Source organism: Nycticebus coucang, chromosome 17 (assembly GCF_027406575.1).
Source record: "Nycticebus coucang isolate mNycCou1 chromosome 17, mNycCou1.pri, whole genome shotgun sequence".
In the NCBI taxonomy this organism is placed as follows: Eukaryota; Metazoa; Chordata; class Mammalia; order Primates; family Lorisidae; genus Nycticebus; species Nycticebus coucang.
In genome coordinates this window covers 22,032,439-22,055,127 of record NC_069796.1, presented here as the reverse complement: position 1 = coordinate 22,055,127, position 22,689 = coordinate 22,032,439, and the positions used below count along the sequence as shown (strand labels likewise).

Below are 22,689 nucleotides of genomic sequence, written 5' to 3'. Positions count from 1 at the left end.
TACGTGATATAACAAAGGTCACCTTATGACAAGATGGCATTTTCATTATTCATGTATAACTGACCATTACATACCTGCAAACAACTATGTAAGGGTTGTGGTGAAGGTCAAATTGACAAATTATCCTGAAACAAACTATCAATCTAAACAAGGATAATATTAGACAAATGTAAAAATCTTTGTAAGAGGTGACGAAGCTGAAAGTAGTCATTGAAATCTGCTCTCCAAACACCATGGTATCAAATAACACCTTTATTTGTACCAAAATATAAAAAACAAATAGCACTGCAAGTATGCAGACATAATATTTTCAAGTGATTGCTATAATGCCAGATTTTGACAAAGAAAAAAAACACATAAAGAAATAGTAAAACTAAGTAACAAACTATGGTTCAAAATCTCTGAAAATTTTTCTGTCCTTGCAACACATTTTTTGGATGAAGTTGAGAACATGACTACTACAACATCAAAATATTAGAGACACAGATCCAAAAATATTCCCAGTTCCCCCAAAGAACACTGAATGATCATAATTATTATATATAGTGCCAATCATTGTCCTTTAGAAAAGGATAAATAAGAGCAGAGGAAAAAATCCAAAAAAGGAGAAAAGGTAAGTAAAGAGATAGTGACATGGCACAAAAATAAACTTTAAAAAGTGATGTAGGCAAGAGAATCGCCTGAGCCCAGGAGTTGGGGGTTGCTGTGAGCTGTGTGAGGCCACGGCACTCTACCGAGGGCTATAAAGTGAGACTCTGTCTCTACAAAAAAAAAAAAAAAAAAAAAAAGTGATGTAGGTGTGTCTACATAAGAAGGCTGAAAGATGACATAACAAATGTGAAGGAGCACATCCACTGCACCCTTGTAGGTAAACCAATCTCATTTGTGCTCCTTGAAGTTACGAGACCCTGAGAAGGAACATTTCCAGTACTTGGGCTACATGTGAGTTTTGGGGGATGTTCTCCCCCAGCTCACATAAGCAACTTTGCTGAAAAATGCAGGCAGTCACACTTTTAAGGAAAGAATATTCTGGAGGGCTCTCGCCAGGTCGGAGCTGGAGACAGAGCATCTGCCTCAGGCAACGGACCTTTGCACTTAATCCCCGACCTCTACTTACACAAAAACTTTTAGTTAATCATATACAGAAGTAGGCATTCAGAACAGACAACCCAGCCCTTTGTGGTTCATCTCCATTGTTGTTTATCTCTAAACAAGATATTCTTGGTTTGGAAAGGTGTGTACGTACTTTACTGGATTAACTCTGATAAGGAATCTTTACCTTTTGTCTTCCTTGTTCTTGGATTATTTCTATCTGATGATTTTGGGTATATGAGAATGTGAATGAGAACGGCCATTTGCTGCTGTGCCTGAGCGAGCACCAGCCATCTCTTAATAAATCATTCATTTCATCTGCAGTGTCTGCCTCCTTGTCTCTGACTAGGCCAGTGGACAGCAACATCTGGCGCAGCGAGCAGGGTACGGCTGGACCGAACTTGGTCAACTGTCTACTGAATCTCCAGTCTCCGACCTTAAGGTAAAAACACTGGGAATGGGCGAAACCGGGTGGATACAACTGAGCTGAAGGTACTCAGGACTGCCAACAAGGCAAAATTAAGGGATCATAATGGGAAATATGGCTTCCACAGAGGAGGAATATGTTCAGTTACTGAGATCTTTGTTAGATTCCATGAGAGTGTCAGTTAAGACTCAGTCTTTTCGCCGTCTCTGAAACCATTCATAAATGTTGCTATTTGTTTTCTCCTGACTCGAAAAATCAGTTAAATTTGTCTGTTTGGGAAGATACTAGACAGGATATGAAAAGGCTTCATTAGCAAGGGAATATTATTCAAAAAGCCAGGACTCTAGATATTCTCCTCGTGTCCGTGATGAACCAGAACCTGATATTGGTAAACTCACTGTTAATGATGAAATGAAACCATTAGCACCTGAGATCGAATCAAATGAACGAGACAAGGAAGAGGTGCCTCATTCCTCTTCTGCTCAGTCTTTACAAGACAAAATGACCAATTTGAAAAGTTTTTTAAGGGAGTGTAATGAATTTCTTGATAGCTTAAAGCAGAAACCTCCCAAATCACTGCCGTTGCCTATTTCAACTGAGATGTTTTTCCTCCTCCACCTGAGGAACCCAAGCCTTTGTGCTCTCATCCCCCATCTCCGGAGGGACTAGCAGGAAACTTTTATCCTGGGCCTGTTCCAACTGCTCCTCTGTATGAAAGTAAGAGCTTGATGGCAACTAGATTAACTAGACAAGCGGTAATTCCTAATCCAAAAGACATTAAAATTTTTATTGAACCTGAAATTTCCATGGACGGCTCCGGTTCTTGCAACCGGGACCTTGAATTGATCACGCCTATCTCTCACATTACTAATCTAGAAGGTGAGAACGAAGTACGGTATGCTGAGGTTCATTTGAAGTTTCTTAAAACTTTGAAAGATGCTGTTACTGCCTATGGCCCTAATGCTTCTTATGTTCAAGGACTTTTAAGATCATATTGTGGGGATCGATTTTTAACTCCTAGAGATCAGGAAAGAATTGCTGAAACTGCCTTATCCCCCGCTCAGTATCTCCAATTTTGTTGGAGAAATGAAGCACATTTGAAATTAACCCTAATGTTGCTTATGATCAGTTAACTGGGATGGGAAACTTTTGCCGCCACCAGAGGCAAATCAAGGTTTATCATCAAATACGAGACATTTGCATGCATGCTTGGGCTCAGCTTGAAGAGCCTGGCGGTGGACAATTTTTTACCAAAATTTTACAGGGAGCAAACGAGCCGTATCCCGAGTTCCTTGCACGGCTCCGTGCTGCCATTAAGCGTTCAATGCCAGGAACTGCCACGCAGGATATGCTCTTGCTTTCCCTTGCTTATGAAAATGCTAATGATGACTGTCGGCATATTTTGGTTGGTATTAGAAATGAAGAAAATTGCATCTATTGATAAGTTCGCTCGAGCTTGCCGAAATGTAGGCTCTAGTTCTTTTCAGGCAGCTTTAATTGGAGGTCAGATTGGAATCCACATGGCCGCTGCTATGAAACAACGCAGTGCCCCTGAATGTTATAATTGTGGAAAATTAGGACATTTTTAACAGGACTGTAGAAAGGGTAAGGAAGAGAAGGTTAGTGACCCCCCTCTTCCACCAGGGATTCGTCAAAGGTGCAAAAAGGGGAGGCATTGGATTAATGAATGTAGATCCATAAAAGATAAAGATGGTAACATTCTTCCTCCTTGAGATTCAGGAAACTCCTCAGTGGGCCAGACCTGAGGCCTGGATTCAAACAACACGGGGAAACTGAGTCAGATTTATCCAGTGAGCCGCAGGACAGATCAGGCCCACGTTCAGACTCAGGAACCTTCCGACTTACAAGGTCTGTAAAAGTTGATTTTTCACTGACTAAAAATCCTGAAAGTTCATCAGCTAAAAATACTGAGAGACTTCTTTTCTCAGACTTACTTCATGCTACTCATAATAGTGCAGCTTTCGACTTACCACTTGTTAATAATGTTTCTTTGGTACCCCATGACCTCCCATACGTTTTGGCTATTGGAGTGTACGGGCCTATCTCCGAGGGAACTGTTGGAATTATATTAGGACCAAGCAGTTCCTCTCTAAAAGGACTTTACGTCCATGCCGGTGTATTGACGCTGATTATCATGGTGAAATTTCTATTATTGCCTCTGTTACTCAACCTATGTCTTTGACCCCTGGACAGCGCACTGCCCAGCTTTTAATTTTACCTTATCACAAAGGAAAAGCTGCACCAATTAAAAGAGAGGGTGGATTAGGCAGCACTGGAACTCATGTTTTTTGGCATACCTTTTTAAATGATTCCCGGCCCCGATGCCCCATTTTTTGGTGGTACTAAATTAGAGGGTCTAATCGACAGTGGAGCTGATGTATCTATAGTGGCTTCTTTTGCCTGGCCTCAACAGTGGCCAAAACAACACATTAAAGATACCTTTGTTGGCCTTGGAACCATGTCTGATATTGAACAAAGCACTGAGACACTGTCATGCCAGGGACCCAACGGGCAGCCAGCTAAGACCATATGTGGCTCCCATTGCTATTACTTTATGGGGAAGAGACATATTACAACAGTGGGGAGCCATGTTATCTATCCCAACGATCTCTTCTGCTGCAAAGAACATTATGTTTGATATGGGATTTGATTCCTCTCAAAGTGTTACTCCAAAGCCATCAGAAACTGTTAGAATGGGAAAAGACAATCCAGGTCTTGGTTTTCCTGTTTTTCCACAGGATTTACCATAGGGGCCACTGTAGAGCACCTCGCCATTCCACTTGCATGGAAATCTGATACCCCTATTTGGGTTGAGCAGTGGCCCCCCCCCTAAGGAAAAGCTAAAGGCACGTCATCAATTGTTGATGAGCAATTGAAACGTAATCATATAATCACATCTGTAAGCTCCTGGAATTCACCTGTACTTGTCCTTAAGAAAAAATCGGGACAATGGAGGATGTTAACAGACCTGAGAAAATTAAATTCAATTATTCAAGCAATGGGACCCCTTCAGTCAGGACTCCCTAATCCATCCTTAATCCCTCGTGATTATTTTATAATTATTGACTTAAAAGATTGCTTTTTTGACATTCCTCTAACTCCCAAGGATTCTGAAAGGTTTGCATTTACAGTACCTAGACTAAACAATAGTTCTCCTACCTTAAGGTATCAGTGGCAGGTTTTGCCACAAGGAATGTTAAATAGTCCTACTTTATGTCAAATGTATGTACAACAACCCTTACAAAAATTAACATTGAAATTTCCTCATGGAATTTTCTGTCACTATATGGATGACATATTATTTGCTCATCCAGATCAGTCCATTTTAAATGATATTGTTAAACAAGCTTGTCAACTTTTTTATATTTATGGGCTTCATGTTGCACCTGAGAAAATTCAGAATTCTGACCCATGGAATTATTTAGGTTATAAAATTACAGCTCAAAAAATTATACCTCAAAAGTACAAATTAGGAGGGATTCTTTAAAAACTTTGAATGATTTTCAAAAACTGCTAGGTGCTATCAATTGGGTCCAGCCCACATTAGGAATTCCTACTTATTCCTTGACACATTTGTTTTCTATATTGGAAGGGAATCCTAAATTAAACAGCCCTCGAACATTGACTAAAGAAGCTGAAAAAGAGCTTCACTGGTTAGAGAAACATATTCAGGACGCACAGTTAGATCGAATTGTTACCTATCAAAACTTCATTTTCTATGTCTTTCCTTGTAACCACTCTCCTACAGGATTACTAACACAAGAATCTACTTTTATTGAATGGTGTTTTTTACCTCATAAAGCTACCAAGAAATTGCAGACTTCCAAATTGCAATCCAAAAGATTGCGAGTCTAATTATCTGAGGTCACCATCGACTTCGTCAATTAGTTGGACAAGATCCTGAAAAGATAGTAGTGCCTTTAACAAATAAACAGATTTCAGATCTATTTGTACTATCCCAAGATTGGCAGATAGCTTTGGCTGACTATTTAGGTTCTATAGATAATCATTTTCCCCCAAAAGTTTATAGTTTTTAAAGAAGACATCATGGATTCTTCCAAAAAATATTTCTCTTCATCCAATACCTAATGCTCAGAATTTTTTCACAGATGCTAATAAATTCAGTATGGCAGGATATATGAATGGTCATGTTAAAAAAGTACAACAATCCCCTTTTAAATCAGTTCAAAAGGCAGAATTATATACTGTTATAGTAGAATTGCAAGATTTCCCTAATATTCCTCTCAATATTATTACTGACTCAATTTATTCTATTTATACTGTCCAAAATATTGAAACTACCACCTTGTTTAATGATCATCCAGAATTATTTCATCTGTTTTATACTCTTCAGAATTTAATTCATAATACAAATGTTCCAATTTTTATCACCCATATTCGGGCTCATTCTAATTTACCTGGTCCTTTAACTGCCAGTAATGAATCCATCGATCATTTGATTGGCACTGTTCAAAAGGCACAAGAAGAACATGCAATCCATCATAATAATGCTTCATCTTTAAAACAGAGATATTCTATAATTTGGAGAGATGCTAAACAAATTATTCACTCTTGTCCTACTTGTCAGGAAATCACAATTCCCCATTTACCTCCTGGAGTAAACCCCCGAGGACAAAAGCCTAATGAAATTTGGCAAATGGATGTAACACAATTTTCTGAATTTGGTAAATCTAAATATATTCATCATTCAATTGATACTTATTCTAGTTTCTCATGGGCTACTGCCCTTACATCAGAAAAAGCTGATTCTGTTATTACCCATTTATTAGAAGCATTTGCTGTAATGGGTGTGCCATTGACTATTAAAACAGACAATGGCTCTGCATATGTTTCTCGAAAATGTCAACAATTTTTTCAAATTTACAATATTAAAAATATATCTGGAATAGCAGGTAATAGCACTGATCAAGCAATTATTGAAAGACATAATCGTACTCTTAAAGAAATGTTGCTTAAACAGAAAGGGGGAATGGCATATAATGGGTCCCCCAGAAATAGATTACATTCAACATTATTCACATTAAATTTTTTAAATTCAGATACTGAAGGCAATACACCTGCTGACAAATTACAGGTAAAACAGCCAACCTCTCCAATTAATCAACCTATTTATTATAAAAATCTGGCTTCCAATCATTGGCTGCCCGCAGTGGTAGTGCATTGGGGTAGAGGGTATGCTCTTCTCTCTACAGAAAAAAATGAATTCTGGTTCCCAAATTCATCAAATTCCAGCAGGACCATTGGGTCCCGCCGTCCAAGACAGGCCAGGAACTTGGCAGTACAAATGTCCTCCCTGACACTAGAGGACAGGGAGATCCGGCAAAGCCAAAGACCTGTCCAGAGGATGCAGCACAGGAGAGAGCAGACCTCGTTCCCTCTGATGACATGGAGAGGACTTTCTCGACTATGCAAGGAAGTACAAGCAATAGTGACGGTGAGCAACCATCCAGCAACTCCCCAAACACTGTTTCTCGCAATGATAGCCATTCTTAATGTTCAGGTAAGTGCTAACAGAAATTATTTTTATTGGAGCTATGTCCCTAACCCTCCTTTACTTAGAGGGGTCTCCTGGTTTGAGCCTTCTGTTTCCATTTATGTTAATGAAACTTCTTGGCTTCCTGGGCCATATGAATGATCGTGGTCCATTTAAACCCGAGGAAGAAGGCACATCTCTTAAGAATTACTCTACAGGAGGTACGGGACCTCCTATTTGTGTTGGGCACGAGCTCCCTTGTTTATCTTTTGGGGCTCAGCAATGGGTCAGTTTCAGTAATACTTCCAGAAATAAAGACGTCTACATGCTTTCTACTATGACTTTTACTAAATTAATAGTGACACAACATTCTTTGTTGCCTCACTGCCTCACTACAAGCATCATGTGTTTACTGATATTGAAGATTAGATTCATTGTTCAAAATGTCAAGGGTCTCTTTGTATGCCTTCCAGCAAACTAAATTTGGATCTATTGTTGAGTGGAGACCTTCTTCTTATGTTAAGGGAGGACTTGAAACTGGTGACGGTTATCTTAGTTTACAAGCGAAATGCAATGATATTATATACTCATCCTCAAAGGAATTAGTGTGGGAAGAGAGCTCACCACCAGCTCCAGGCCTTCCTGGATATGCATCCCAACTTGATTTATGGAAAACTGGACCAGCTCTGTTTGGCCTTCATGCCCGGAGGGGCTCCCACATTTACAAACCGCACCATCATTCCCAATATACTTTCCACGTTAAATTGCAAGAAGTGTATTTTACTCATGCTGGTGTAAAACTGTCTTTCGTTTGGCTTGTGGGCAACATTTCATGGAATGAGAAAACTGGAGAGATCTACTGTCCAGGAACTTGTCAATTATTTACTTGTCTTAACATTTCTAGGAGATTTGATTTTTCCCAAGATAGGATCTTTCTTCTGCAGGCCAGGACTGGGATCTGGCTGCCAGTGAAGATGATGAGGCCTTGGGAAGAATCCCCACAATTTCAGTTCTCGCGAATCTGGCTTGAAAGCTGACCAAGAGAACCAAGCAGTTTATCGGTCTACTTATAGCAGCAATTCTTGGAATTATAGCTGTCATGGCTTCTGCAGCCGCCGCTGCTGCAATAGCCCTTACTGAATCTATTAAGACTGAAATATTTGTATCTAATTGGCATAAAGATGCAGAAAGGTTGTGGGTTACTCAAAAACAAATTGACACATAAATTCATAATGAGTTAGCTGATTTAGAGCAAACAGTAATTTTGTTAGGTGATCAACTGTATAGTCTAGAAAAACAAATGAAATTGAAATGTGATTGGAATGTTTCCCCTTATTGTATTACTCCTGTCTCTAACAATGAAACTTTATTTCCTTGGTATAAAGTTAGGAAACACCTGCTAAACCATGAAAATTTAACTGCTGATATTGTTGAATTACAACATCAGGTATACAGCACGTATGAACAAAAATTAGAACAAATCAATGGAGATGAGATATTACAAGATATTTCTGATGGAATTGTACAACTTAACCCATTAGATAAGATTCATGCCTTGTTTGAAACCTCTGCAGGTACTCTGTTCTTGTTTTGCCTCATAATTTTCATACTTTATATCATTTGCAAAAAAGTCCAACAGATAAAGAAAACTCTGATCGTAATGCAGCTGTCTTTTTGGCTGTAACAGCAGTGCAGGCAAATAGTCCTTAGTTGGAAAGGGGGAAATGAAGGAGCACAGTCCACTGCACCCTTGTAGGTGACTCAGTCTCATTTGTGCTCCTTGAAGTTACGAGACTCTGAGAAGGAACATTTCCAGTACTTGGGCTAGATGTGAGTTTTGGGGGATATTCTCCCCCAGCTCACATAAGCAGCTTTGCTGAAAAATGCAGGCAGTCACGCCTTTAAGGAAAGAATATCCTGGAGAGCTCTCGCCAGGTGGTAGCTGGAGACAGAGCATTTGCCTCGGGCAACGGACCTTTGCACTTAATCCCCTACCTCTACTTACACAAAAACTTTTAGTTAGTCATATACAGGAAAGTAGGCATTCAGAACAGACAACCCAGCCCTTTGTGGTTCATCTCCATTATTGTTTATCCTAAACAAGATATTCTTGGTTTGGAAAGGTGTGTACGTACTTTACTGGATTAACTCTGATAAGGAATCTTTACCTTTTGTCTTCCTTGTTCTTGGATTATTTCTATCTGATGATTTTGGGTATATGAGAATGTGAATGAGAACGGCCATTTGCTGCTGTGCCTGAGCGAGCACCAACCATCTCTTAATAAATCATTCATTTCATCTGCAGTGTCTACCTCTGTGTCTCTGACTAGGCCAGTGGACAGCAACACAAATATTTACTAAGTATCAATGGTATGGACAAGGTAAATAAGTTCCAAATCTAAAAATAATGACTTGAGAGTCACTGCTTTAATGAGTAAAACAGACAAGGTTATGGTAGAGCAGCGACTCCTACTTTGACACAAGGGTTCATCTATCTTGACACATAAGATAAATACCATTCACATGCAGAACACACTCCCTGAGTAGGGCTGCTCACAGGAAGCTGCTGTATCAATACCACAGGGCATCCTTCCACCCTGCATGCCACTGCCCCACACCCCCATGCCACACAAAACCTAGGTTCAAGACCCCTCGCCTGGTACCTGAGAAGGAAGAATGTCAAAGAGATCAAAGAGGCCTATTAAGATTCATATTCACTAAATCCCTTTGTCCCAATTTCATACTCACCAAGGAACTCTGTAATTTTAACTTGGCTCTCTATGTAGATCAGCCTATAGGAAAAAAAATTGGGCATTCTGGACCTATAATAGTAAAATACTCACTATAAATTAGAAATTCACTTTGCTGAACATTTACATCTCTGGGATCTTGATTATGTGAATCTACCTCCAAGAAACAGTGACAATCTTGATGAGATGAGCTAAGCAAATTTCGCATTATAAAGCCCAAAACCAGACTTTAATAGATGAACTCATCTAGGTAAATCCAGCCTGAAGTCACATGTCAGCCAACCAAGTCTCTCTTGACAGTACCATAACCCCACAGGCATATTTATTTCCCAGGGAAATAAACAGAACTGATCACACAAAACTTAGTCTATATGCACAAAGATACTTTAAATTAAGTAGTACTGAGTTTCATTTCATCTGAAGTTTTCTACTGCCTCCTTCTTGCCTCTTCGCCTACCAGCCCCTCCTTTATATATTTATTTCACATTACCCTAATAACGGAGGTATTACCCTAATAATGGAGGTTATATTGGCAGAGAAAAGGTTGGCAAAGGCAGGTAGACAGGAAGAATGAAACCATGCTAACCCTTAGGAAAACCTGGCTGGCAAACCAAACAGAAAAGTTGTGCCAGATGAAAGTATCTTTTAAAAAGAATTTTAGATCCCAATTCTTCCAATTCCTGGATCCCAATTCTTCCTATTCCTGAATCCCAATTCTGCCTGGCAGCTGTCATAGTAGGCACATTTAAGACTTGAGAATAATCTCGGAGGAATTTGCGTTCTTTTCATCCCTACCACATCAAATATTTCTGAACACCTGAAAGTCAAGCAGTAGGTCAGCTTTACCATATATGTATGTCCATAGAAAAAGAAATTTCAGAAGCTACCTGGGAATATGTTTTCAAAGAACAGAATCATAAATACTAAAATACTTTTGTCAAAATATTTGAATCAGAAGAATAAATCTTGCTTTCTAATTTTTATCTAATTAAAAATCCTTCCCAAAATTAAAAATCACGTGCCAAATTCAAAAACTCAATTCTGTAAGACTGCTAAAGAAAAGGGATGGAATTGTTATTGCACAGAAAATCACAAATGTCCTACACATTAGCATACACTTGAAGGACATATCAAGAGTGTAATAACAAAAGATCAGTTATGCACACAGCTTCTCAAACAAACACCCAAGTAAACAAAAAAAAAATTAAAATAAGTTAATAATTAAAGAAGTAACAAGGAAGTAATTAAGAAAAGTTAAGAAACATGAACTTACCAGTTTAATTGCCACATATTCATTTGTGTATAAATTTTTCCCTTGAAAAAGAAAAAAAAGTCAGATTCCACCAATAATTAACTGTAAAAGATATATTATAAAACTGTACTCTGAGCAAGAAAGTACACGATATATTTAAATAAAGCATAATTTTGTGTCTATTTAGCAACAAATTCAATAACAAAGAAATTTAAATTTATAATCAACTCAATTTTGTATGTAGTATTTCATCTGGATATAAAGTGATACTAATAAGCACTTTAGCCTGCATACAAAAGTAGGAAGATTCTGATTTTGTTAGAATATTGTATACAGTTTAAAAAGTAATCAACAAACATATGCTAAAAAAATTTCAAAACCAAAACTTTTGTAATAACAGGAATACAAAATTCCTCTCCCAAACACCATCTTACTTTAAATCCTTCATTATTGCGGAATATGAACTTATTTGGAATCACATTTAATTCCAGAAATATTAATATGTCAAATATATTTTTAAAATCTGAAATATATTTAAAATGAAATGAGAAAGTTATTATTGACTGAGAAAAGCTAGTTAACTACTTTGAGGGAAAAGTGGGTTATGAGCACCTCACCTTATAACCAAATTAATTCCAAGTATTTTAAGAGTTAAATATAAGCTATAAAACAAAAAAAAAAATTATCATCCCTATGTCCCCATATATGGCTTTCTGATTGTAAGAAGATAAAAAGAAGACGATCTGAAGATTTTACATAGATTTGATATATATTCCAAATTCATGCAAGTTGAAAAAAAATACCACAAAGTGTAGGTATAAGACAAACCAGAATATAGATTTAATACATGTATCATTAACATGTAAATAAATCAACTTGTAGTAAACTTTAGCATTGGCAAAATAATCTAGAAAATTCCATTGGGCCAGCATCTGTAGGCCCTAAGGGGAATTTTGGTAGCAAGGACTATATGAAGACAATTTAATATATAATATGTGTCTTTGTAAGTGTGTTTTTAAAAATGAAAAACAGCACAACACGTGATTTTGAATTTCCAGTATGTTTTTCAATTAGCATGTATTACTTCTGTAATCAGGAAAAGAGAACAATGACAGATATTTTTTTCCAAATGTGACAGTAAATGGCCCTGGTCACACTGGCTACTGAACACAGAAGAGGCGATTGTCAACTTTGGACACATGTGGTTTTCCAGCATAACACCCCTAAATTTTGCCTAACCTCCAGGCAAAATTTCAGCCTCAGATGTGTTGCCACTTTTTATAATAGTTTATTCATATACACATAATTCTCTTCTGAATACTGTCCTTACTGTACAAAAATAAGTGAAAACAAAGAAGAAAAACAAACATTCATAATAATGCTAAGTAGCATAGGTCTCATAAACCCAATTAGTTGGCATAAGGATAGAACTTGAAGGACCCTAAAAAAATACCTTGGACGCTCGCTCTCTATAAACTATTTGCTTAAAACCACTATATTTGGGTGGCGCCTGTGGCTCAAGGAGTAGGGCGCCAGTCCCATATGCTGGAGGTGGTGGGTTCAAACCCAGCCCTGGCCAAAAAAAAAAACCAAAACCACTATATTTGAGATTTTTTTTGTTACATCATTATAGTCTATTCCTTAGTTATGACATTTTTCAGATAGATCTTATAATATGTTTCAGTCAGAAGTAGTTGAAAACCAATAAATATAAAAATGATGAACCCACCCAAATCTACTTATTTATTTAATATATACTTTAAGGGCTACAGAATTTAACAGAACAATTCTCAACCATGAATAAAAGAAGGAGAGTTATGAGCTATGTGGGAATAGGAAAAGAAAGAAAAATAAAGTATGTTATGGAGAAGCTCTTGTAGTATACCTAATTATGTCAGAAGTTGTAATATCTTTTTCCAGACAGTTATTCATAAATACATAACATCTTTGCACTATGTTCTTTTATGTGATGATTAATCAGGTGTGGCCTCAAGAGTACACAGGAAAGGCTCAAGAAAAAACTAAGTTTATTATACTCACAAGTCCTTGGGGGGAAGGGTCACACTGAATACCATACAGGGCCACAGGGGATGCACCATGTTTGATTAGGTGACGGAAGACAGAAGCAAGTGCAGAGTTAAACCAAAGCCTTTACTGAGGTAAAGACAAGGCAGGGAAAACAGTTCAGGATTCCTAGTCTGAATAATTCCAGTGACCCCTGAGCCATAGGGATGGTTTCCAGTTGCCTGGTACACGGCTCTTGGACAATCAAAGCAGAGGAATATTGCCTCCCGGGTGCGCTAACCAGATAGAAAAAGTATAGCTGTGAATTGGTTAGTCTGCATGTCAAAGGCATGATGAGCCTTTTACTAACTCTTAAGAAGTGGCTAATCCCAGGAGAGGCAATCTCTCCCAGCCACGAAGGTTTTGTAAGATATCCAAGTATCTTAAAACACAGAAAAATTAAAAAATACAAGGGCAGCGCCCTTGGCTCAGTAGGTAGGATGCCAGCCCCATAAACCGAGGGTGGTGGGTTCAAACCTGATCCCCGCCAAACTGCAACAAAAAATAGCTGGGCATTGTAGCGGGTGCCTGTAGTCCCAGCTACTCGGGAGGCTGAGCCTAGAGAATCACCTAAGCCCAAGAGCTGGAGGTTGCGGTGAGCTGTGACACCACGGCACTCTACCGAGGGCGACAAAGTAAGACTCTGCTTCTTAAAAAATAAATAAATAAAATAAAAATACATGCAAAACAACCTTATATTTAGCTGGCTATGTTGGGTGTCAACAATCCTGGGAGTTTTGACTGTCTAAACTAGAAATACATATTCCAGTGCAGAATGCAAACCTTACCAACAATACATAAAGATAAAATAAAACCACAAATACAGACAGACCTTAACTTACAATGGTTTGACTTAAGATTTCTTGGCTTTATGAAGATGCAAAAGCAATACACATTGACTTTAAATGCTGGATTTTTTTTTTTTTTTTTTTGAGACAGAGTCTCAAGCCGTTGCCCTGGGTAGAGGGCTGCAGCATCATATCTTACAGCAACCTGAAACTCTTGGGCTTAAGTGATTCTCTTGCCTCAGCCTCCCAAGTAGCTGGGACTACAGGTGCCTGCCACAACACCCCGCTATTTTTTGGCTGTAGTTGTCATTGTTGTTTGGCAGGCCCCGGCTGGATTCGAACGCGCCAGATCTGGTGTATGTGGCTGGCGCCCTAGCCACTGAGCTACAGGCGCCGAGCCTAAATGCTGAATTTTGATCTTTTCCTGGCTAGCTGTAGTTCCCAATCAGCCACACAATACCTAGAGGAAGCAATCAATATTCTATTATAGTGCCCAGCATTGCCAGCATCTTTTGAATATTGTGTTTTCTGTCTTCACATCACAACATGTCTACAAAATGTCCACTTTCAACTTACAATAGGTTTATCGAGATGTGGTCCTATCATAAGTTGACAAGCATCTGCACATCAATTCATCATTTTTAAATAAAAACAGAGTCCAAACAAAAATGAAACAGTTTTTTTTAATCTCACGGCCAATTTTTGTTTTACTTACCTATAAGAGTTGTTTCAACAGTGGGTAGTACAGTTTCTTCTTCAGGTGTTTGTACAAGGGGGACTATTTTGATTTGTACATAAGGTTGCAACTCCAATTTAGTACCTAAGAGGTCTAAAGTTTTCAATGCACTGTACAATATGAGACTTGTCTTCTACAAAAAAGAGTTGTGCAGCCCAAAGTTTTGAGAGCACCTTTGTTGACAGTCATTCAACTATAATATGTGTACTTTCTAGTCTTTCTTACTCAGTACTAACCACAAAAAAATTCAATACTAGTAACCAAATGCCAAATGTTTAGATGTGTCTGTTAATGAGGTTTTAAAGAAAGCATTTTAAAAATCCAAACTAGCTTTTAACATTCGCATTTGGTTATCCAGGTATAAAAAGGATAACACTCACGATAACTTTTTCTTACTGAAAAACTATCTGAGGCCTTTAAAAAAAAAACAGTAAAATATTCCTTTAGTAGTCTATGAAAATGGAAAAATGTGATGATTAAATTAGTTCTGCATAATATATATACATAATATATAATAATATATATAATATATATATAAAATGCAGATCATAAATATATTTAAATAAATTCATGTAAATATACACACGTATAGGTATATACCAAACACCCCTAGATAGGTTAAACAGATAAACAGACAGATAGGTAGGTATACTAAGAAATCACCTTATTTCTATTACTGTTTATTCACAAACTGCAAAAAAAAAGGGGGCGAGGGATGCTCTACTCCTTTTTCAGTATATAGTAAATACACTGAAGTCACATTTGACTTCTGCAACTACAACAGGTGCTCAACATGACTTGTATTTATCCTTTATTAATCAGCATATAGTTAGTATTACAATTTTAATAGTTTTTTTCCTTTCTTATAATGTGCATACATTTTTTTTGGCACCCTCTGTAGTTTCAGTATGTGGTACCCATTGCTTCTCATATCGCCCTGGTTAGAATGGTCTACTAAATCACATGTATACATACATATATGTATGTATAAGTATTTATGTGTGTGAACATATTTTGAAATAAATTACATGAAACAAATTTTGAATAAAAATGGCCAAAGTATATAGCACTGGTCTTTTTATGTTATCACCTAAATTTAATACTCATAATGACCTAGGAAGTAGAAATAATCCCACTGTAAAGTGGAGGAATATGAGGCCCTCAGTGGTTAAGTGACCTATGTATTCCATAATGGCAGACTATTTCTACATATTTCCAGTGTATTATTAGTGCCTAACCATGTCTGGTACATGACAGACATACAATAAGTAATGGATGGGTGCTGTTCAAAGTTATACACAAGAATAACAGTTATAAACAAGAAAGTTTTCTCTAACTCTAAAATCAGAAATATTTTAAGTATTTCCAAGTAGCTAATATAACATCCTTCAAAAAATAAAATGTAAAACATTCACCCTTTCAAGAGTCCCTACAAAATGCAATACAGTCTTCCAGCACATGTTACAACTATGTACAAAGTCTATCATTGTCTTTTATTGGCTTGCTTCGTTCAATTACACAAAAACTAATAAGACAGAGGCGTCATCACAAAGTAGGGTGCTTCACAAGATAAAAGCAGAAGTGGCTGAGTAGATAAACATACAACTGGATTCATTTGGAGGAAGAGGGTGGGATCTAAGGAAAATCGTCAAATCAAATTTTCTTTTTGCATCTAAAGTTCCCACTCTTTGTGGTCCATTAACCAGAACTCTCATGGCACCTCAATAGTGACTCCTATACAACCATACCACCTTCTTCTTGTTTCTTTTCAATGGAGAAAGCCATATCTCTACTGTATTAGGGGTTAAAAGACCTATATTTTGATCCTTAATCTGTCATTAAATTACTAGGGACATCTAACAAGTAGCCTTCCCCTCGCTGAATTTTAATTGCTTTAAATGTAGAGCTAAGAGGTTTAATTAAAAGTTTCCCAAATTTACCTGATTATAATAACCAGAGTCAATATTCTGTGTCCCTTGTTAAGATTACAGACTCTTGAACCCCACCCTATGGGGAGCGATAGAGCGGGAAGGGTGAAGAAAAAATAAATTATAAAATGTAAATTGCATTAATTTTATGACATTTCAATGTATTAACTTGACTTTAAGTTATTAGCACTTGTTTCTGCCTGCTGAGCCTTTTTAATTTACTTTCTTGTTTTCTCATATTCTGGGTAATTTCAAGAATATAGACGCTCCTATATGAGGGAATTTCTTACAAATGAAAATACTAGTACATAAGAAATTTCTAACATCTGTATTCTTTAAATTATGTGATACTGTAAATAATTAAATAACTGTATCATTTCCATTAAAAAGTATCTTCCATTTCTAAAAATGATTCTAACATAATAAACAAAATAGTCTTACCTAATCGTAATTCTCCAAAATTGCCACATCCAATTTTTTTTCCAACTCTAAAGTTAGGTCCAACCATTAAAACTCCAGACGATGAAGACCCAGTTCCTCGAGTGGTGTGCCCCGACCGGCCACTAGGTCGTGCCATTCTATCATCTGATTTGTCTTTGTCTTTCTTTTTATTATCCATATCAAGTTTGCGGTACTCCACTTTGAATTCTTTAATCAAGACAAGCACAATGAAATAGGGTATCGTGAAAACAGGTACATCACTAGGTAACTGTACCAGGTGGGTAATGTTAACATTTAAATTGCAGAAGGTAGTCAATTGACTGAAGCGTGTTCATCCCATTCGTAAAATTTTTCTCAGTTGTCTTCTCAGCAAAACATATCTTCAAAATTATCTTTTCAGTGATGTGAGCTGATATTGATAGAGAGCTAGAAAATGAAGAAAAAAAGACTAGTCAACAAAGAGAACTTGAAAATAAACATTTGGGAAATTAGATCACATAAAAATTTAGGCAATCAATCATTGCTACTTGTTGATGCCCACTGAAGTCACACCAGAGTAGACTCTCAGATTAACTAACCATTACCCTTTATTTCTGTACTTAAATATCTAAGAAACTATAAAAACAAAAGAAAGAAAATCAAGGATTCAGTTATTTCTTAAAATTAAAAAATGGAAAAAAATATATACTCAGCACAAATGAGTAAGATCTCTGCTTTCAACCGTGATAACTATAAAGCCAGATAAAACATATGAAGCACTGGGTTGCAGGCATCAGATAATACGCAGTACAGACTGCGATCCTTAAGGAAAACAGCACAAAAGGTAAATTCCCCTTCATCCAGGCTGTCTGGCTGGGAACAATTTCCTGATCATAGCGCAAGGGGGTGACAGTACAGGCAGCACACAGCGATCACAGGTAAGAGTTTGCAGCTGCTGAAGTGAGTGGCGTCTGTGATACGTGGAGCCCTCCCTGAGGGAGGGAGTTTAGCAGAGGGGTGTGAGGGGCAGTAGGGCGGTAAGGCAGAAGGCTGGGCTACCATATGCAGGGGAGTGCTCTACCTAGCAGATAACGGCTACTGCAGGGTTAATATGAAGAATGGAGACACTGGGAGCTGAACAGCGCTGAGAGACTTTAGAGTTTCTCTCCAGTGACAGTGGAGGAACCTCATTAACAGCCCTGACATGCAGCTGAGACATCACAAAGACAACCTGAAAAGTAAGGACTGAAAATAGTAAGGACTACGCTACACAGGCCCAACTGAAGCCTAACCAAACCCAGATAGTATCGAGTGGCTCTGAGAGCCAAGGAACTGCATTCCAGAACAAAACTCAACATTTTCAAGAAGACAAAAAGCCCAGACTCACAAAATATTCATAGACAATCTCTACCATACAATTAAAAATTATCAAACATGCAAAGCAGCAATAAATGGGGCCCGCAGCCAGGAAACAAAGTTGTCAAAGGCAACAGACTCCAACTTGATCTGGATGTTTGAATTAAAAGACAGGATTCTAAACCTACTAAATAGCTATGAGACCTATTAAACTGAAGGAAAGGAATAAGACAAAAAAAAATTTTGAAAAAATTAAAGCTGAAAATTCCCGCGATTTGGTGAAAACCATCTACTTACAAATTGAAGATACTCAGTAGTCCCATAAGGGATAAATACAAAGAAAACTAAACACAGGCACATCGTAACCAAACTTCTAAAAACCAAAACTAAAAAAATTTTGAAAGCGTAGAAAGAAAAACTACACTTGACATATAGAACTAACTTTTACTCAACCGAAACAAAAGAAAATGGAATAATGGTATTTTTTTTTTTTTTTTTTTGAGACAGAGTCTCACTATGTCACCCTGGGTAGAATGCCGTGGTATCACAGTTCACAGCAACCTCAAACTCTTGGGCTTAAGCGATTCTCCTGCCTCGGCCTCCTGAGCAGCTGGGACTACAGGTGCCCGCCACAACAGCCGGCTATTTTTTGTTGCAGTTGTCATTGCTGGTTAGCTAGCCTGGGCCAGGTTCGAACCCACCAACTTTGGTGTATGTGGCTGGCGCCGTAACCGTTGTGCTATAGTCAAGGAGCCAGTAATGGTATTTTCAAAGCAATGAAAGGAATAAAAAAATAATTTCAACCCAGAATTCTACTTGCAGTAAAGTCATTTTTTACAAACAAAGTAAAAGAAAGCCATTTTCAAATGAAGAAAAGCTGAGAATTAGTTACCAGCAGACTTGCAAAACAACAGTCCTTTAAGCTAAAGTGATACCAGATAGAAATTTGAAACTTGAAGAAGAAATGAAGAAAGAACATTGAAAATAGGAAATGCATGGGTATTCATTTCCTTTAAAGATAAATTACGTGTAAAGCATTCAGTCATTTATAACATAAGTGAATGTTAAAATGTAGAACAACATAAACTGGCAAGGGGGAGTTATAAATGAATTACAGTATTTTAAGATTTCTCCTTAAAAATCACTAAGACTAGATTTCAAGGGTTCTCAACCACAAAAAAATGATAAGTATGTGAAGTAATGTGTATGCTAATTATCTCCACTTAGCCATTCCTCAGTACCGTACACATATTTAAAAACATTACATGGTGCATAAATATGTACAATTTTTATTGTCAACTAAAGAAATTAAAAAGAAATAGAGAATAAAAAGAGGATTCTTATATTTGTGAAGAATGATGTAAGTTCCATACTACTTCTAAAGAGCCAATGATAAGTTACAAATGCACATCTGAATGCCTAGATCAAACAGTAAAAAATACATTAATTACAAGAGAAATAGCTAAAAAGCCAAGATAGGAAATAAAATGGTGTATTAAAATGTTACTTAGTTAAGGGCGGCACCTGTGGCTCAGTGAGCAGAGCGCCAGCCCCATATGCCGAGGGTGGCGGGTTCAAACCCGGCCCCAGCCAAAATGCAGCAAAAAAATAGCCAGGCGTTGTGGCGGGCGCCTGTAGTCCCAGCTACTGGGGAGGCTGAGGCAGGAGAATCACCTAAGCCCAGGAGTTGTGGAGGTTGCTGTGAGTTGTGTGACGCCATGGCACTCTACCAAGGGCAATAACTCTGTCTCTACAAAAAAAAAAAGTTACTTAATTAAAACAAAAGAGAAACAGAACATGTAAGACAAAAGAAAACAGGAAAATGATATAAAAAATTTAAAAAATGAAATAGACATAATTCTCCCCCAAAAAAGGTAAAAATTGTCAAAATATATAAAAAATCAAGACCCAAAGTACACACTATATATGAAACAATTTTAAACACAAAGACACAGATAGATTGAATGCAAAAGAACAGAAAAAAAGATACACTATGCAAACAGTACATATAATAAAGTTTGTTGAGACCATATCATACAAGGTAGATGTCATAACCAAGGAGTACAGAAGTCCGTTTCACAATGATAAAGCTTTATGTCTTTCCACAGAAAGACATAAAAATCATAAATGTGTGTGAGCAGAATGAAGCAAAACATAACAAAACTAAAGGCAAAAGATAATTATTTTTAAATAGTTTAACAACATTCTTTTAGTAATTGATAAAGTAAAGGAGACAAAAGAATCAGTAATAGATCTAAATAATTTCATCAACTACCTTAAACTAATTGACATTTAGAACAGACAACATCCAAAACAGGAGAATAAAATGTCCTTTCAGTGTCCACCAAGAAAGATCACATGCTGTGCTATAATTTAAGTCCCAAGTAACTCCAATATTACAGAATATATTATTTGATCAAGACAGAATTAAAGTAGAAATCAATAACCATATGATACCTAGAAAAGCCTCAAACTTTGAAAATTAAACATACTTTCAAATAATTTATGAGTTGAAATCACAAGGAAATTAGAAAAAAATTCTAAAATATATATTATATATAATATACATTAAAATATATAACATTAAATTTTGTAGGCTACAGCTAAAGCAATGCTTAGAGGGAAATTAGAAGGTTAAATGCGGTTTTATTCAATGATCTAGGTATTCTCCTTAAAACGCTAGAAAAAGCAAATCAGATGTAAGTTGAGGAAGCTCTTTAATACGCATATAGTTATTAGTAGTCATGGACTTATGGTAAATACTGTATTAAAGAATAAAAACACAGGAATTCTGAACAAATAGAAAAATAGCAAGCCAATTTTAAAAATGGAGACCTTAGAACAAGCGTCCTCAAACTTTTTAAACAGGGAGCCAATTCACCGTCCCTCAGACCGTTGGAAGGCCGGACTATAGTTTAAAAAAAAAAAAAAACTATGACCAAATTCCTATGCACACTATACATATCTTATTTTGAAGTAAAAAAACAAAATGGAAACAAATACAATCACACCACTTCATGTTCCCCGTGGGCCGCAGTTTGAGGACCCCTGCCTTAGAACAAAAAAGATCACATCTGAAATGAAAACATCACTGGATATACTCAACAGCAGGCTGGATAAAGCACAAGAAAGCATCAATGCACCTGAAGGTCCAAGCAAATTATCCAGAGAGAAAAATCAATAAAATAAAAAGTAGATCAAAATAGAACAGACATAGAAAAAAACCTACAGATAGTGATTAGATCAGTATAATTAATATATTCATCATCTCAAACATTTATAAATTTTTACATAGAGAACATTCAATATCCTCATTCTATCCACTTGAAACTATTCTTTTTACTGCTAACTACAGTCAGCCTGCAGTGCTCTTGGAACACTAGAATGCATTCCTTCTATGTAGCTCTATAAAGCTTTCTTTAAAAAGGCTGCCTCCTCAATGAATCCCCAACAATAAAAAAAAAAAGAAAAAAAAAAAAAAAAAAAGGCTGCCTATACTTTATTACAAAATGAAGTAGGCCAATTTTCATGTTATTTTCAATACATTGCTTTTCATTTGTGTTTAATTAAATATAAAAAACATATAGTACATGTCCCCCATCCCCTTTGCCCTTCCCAGAGAGAATCATTATTTTCCATTTAATATGTATGCCCCAAGCCTTTTCTTTAGTACATGCATATATGTACTTAGTATAGAAATATTTGTAGGATGACTGGTTCATTTCATATAAGAGGATTCTATGAACCCCCTGAAGATTCATAACCGTCCCACAATAGAAACAGCAATTAAAGCCAAGTCCTTTCCCTTTCTTAACTTCCCCCCAACATCAACTCTAGAGGAGTCTGGGGCAGGTAATGAATGGGAGAAAGAACAATCAAGAAACAGCCCAGTAACTCATCCTCAATAGAAGGTCCAGAGCCAAGGGCCATGCCAGAAACTGGGAGGCGGGAAAGAGGGGTAGGAAGAAACTATGAATTAGATTAAAATTGAACCTCAAAATTGGAACAGGTCATCTTAATACCTGAAAATAAATCCATTGTCAAAATGGAACTATTCTTATTAATGTACATGACAAGAAATCACTGGAAACTGATGAGGATATCATTCTCATAAGTAGGGAAGGAGAAATAATCAAAATACACATAATAGTTGTTGCTGAGAAATTACACTATTTCCTATCTTAACTCTATCCAGTTCAGTAAATAGTTCAGCACATTCAGAAAACTGCCCTACGTTTGTAAATAACAGATTTTTTCAATATTTTTAACCAATTAATTTTTAATAAAAATATTTTTTCAAGAGTCTCAGTATGTTAGTACTTTCCCTAGCACAGCACCTATCAAGCAATGTTAGAGTTCCC

At 36.9% G+C, this 22,689-nt stretch overlaps 1 protein-coding gene across 8 annotated transcripts in view; it reads right to left on the bottom strand.

Moving 5' to 3' along the window:
- CSNK1G3 (casein kinase 1 gamma 3) overlaps nucleotides 1–22,689 on the bottom strand; it is a 110,036-nt gene that overhangs the window by 62,044 nt on the left and 25,303 nt on the right. For all 8 annotated transcript variants that reach the window (XM_053566698.1, XM_053566701.1, XM_053566703.1 and 5 more), the window contains exons 2-3: nucleotides 16,994–17,419; nucleotides 11,058–11,098 (exon numbers count right to left, since the gene is read on the bottom strand). In XM_053566698.1, the coding sequence (XP_053422673.1) occupies nucleotides 11,058–11,098; nucleotides 16,994–17,171 (219 nt within the window). In that variant the 5' untranslated portion in view covers nucleotides 17,172–17,419. The remainder of the gene's footprint in view (nucleotides 1–11,057; nucleotides 11,099–16,993; nucleotides 17,420–22,689) is intronic.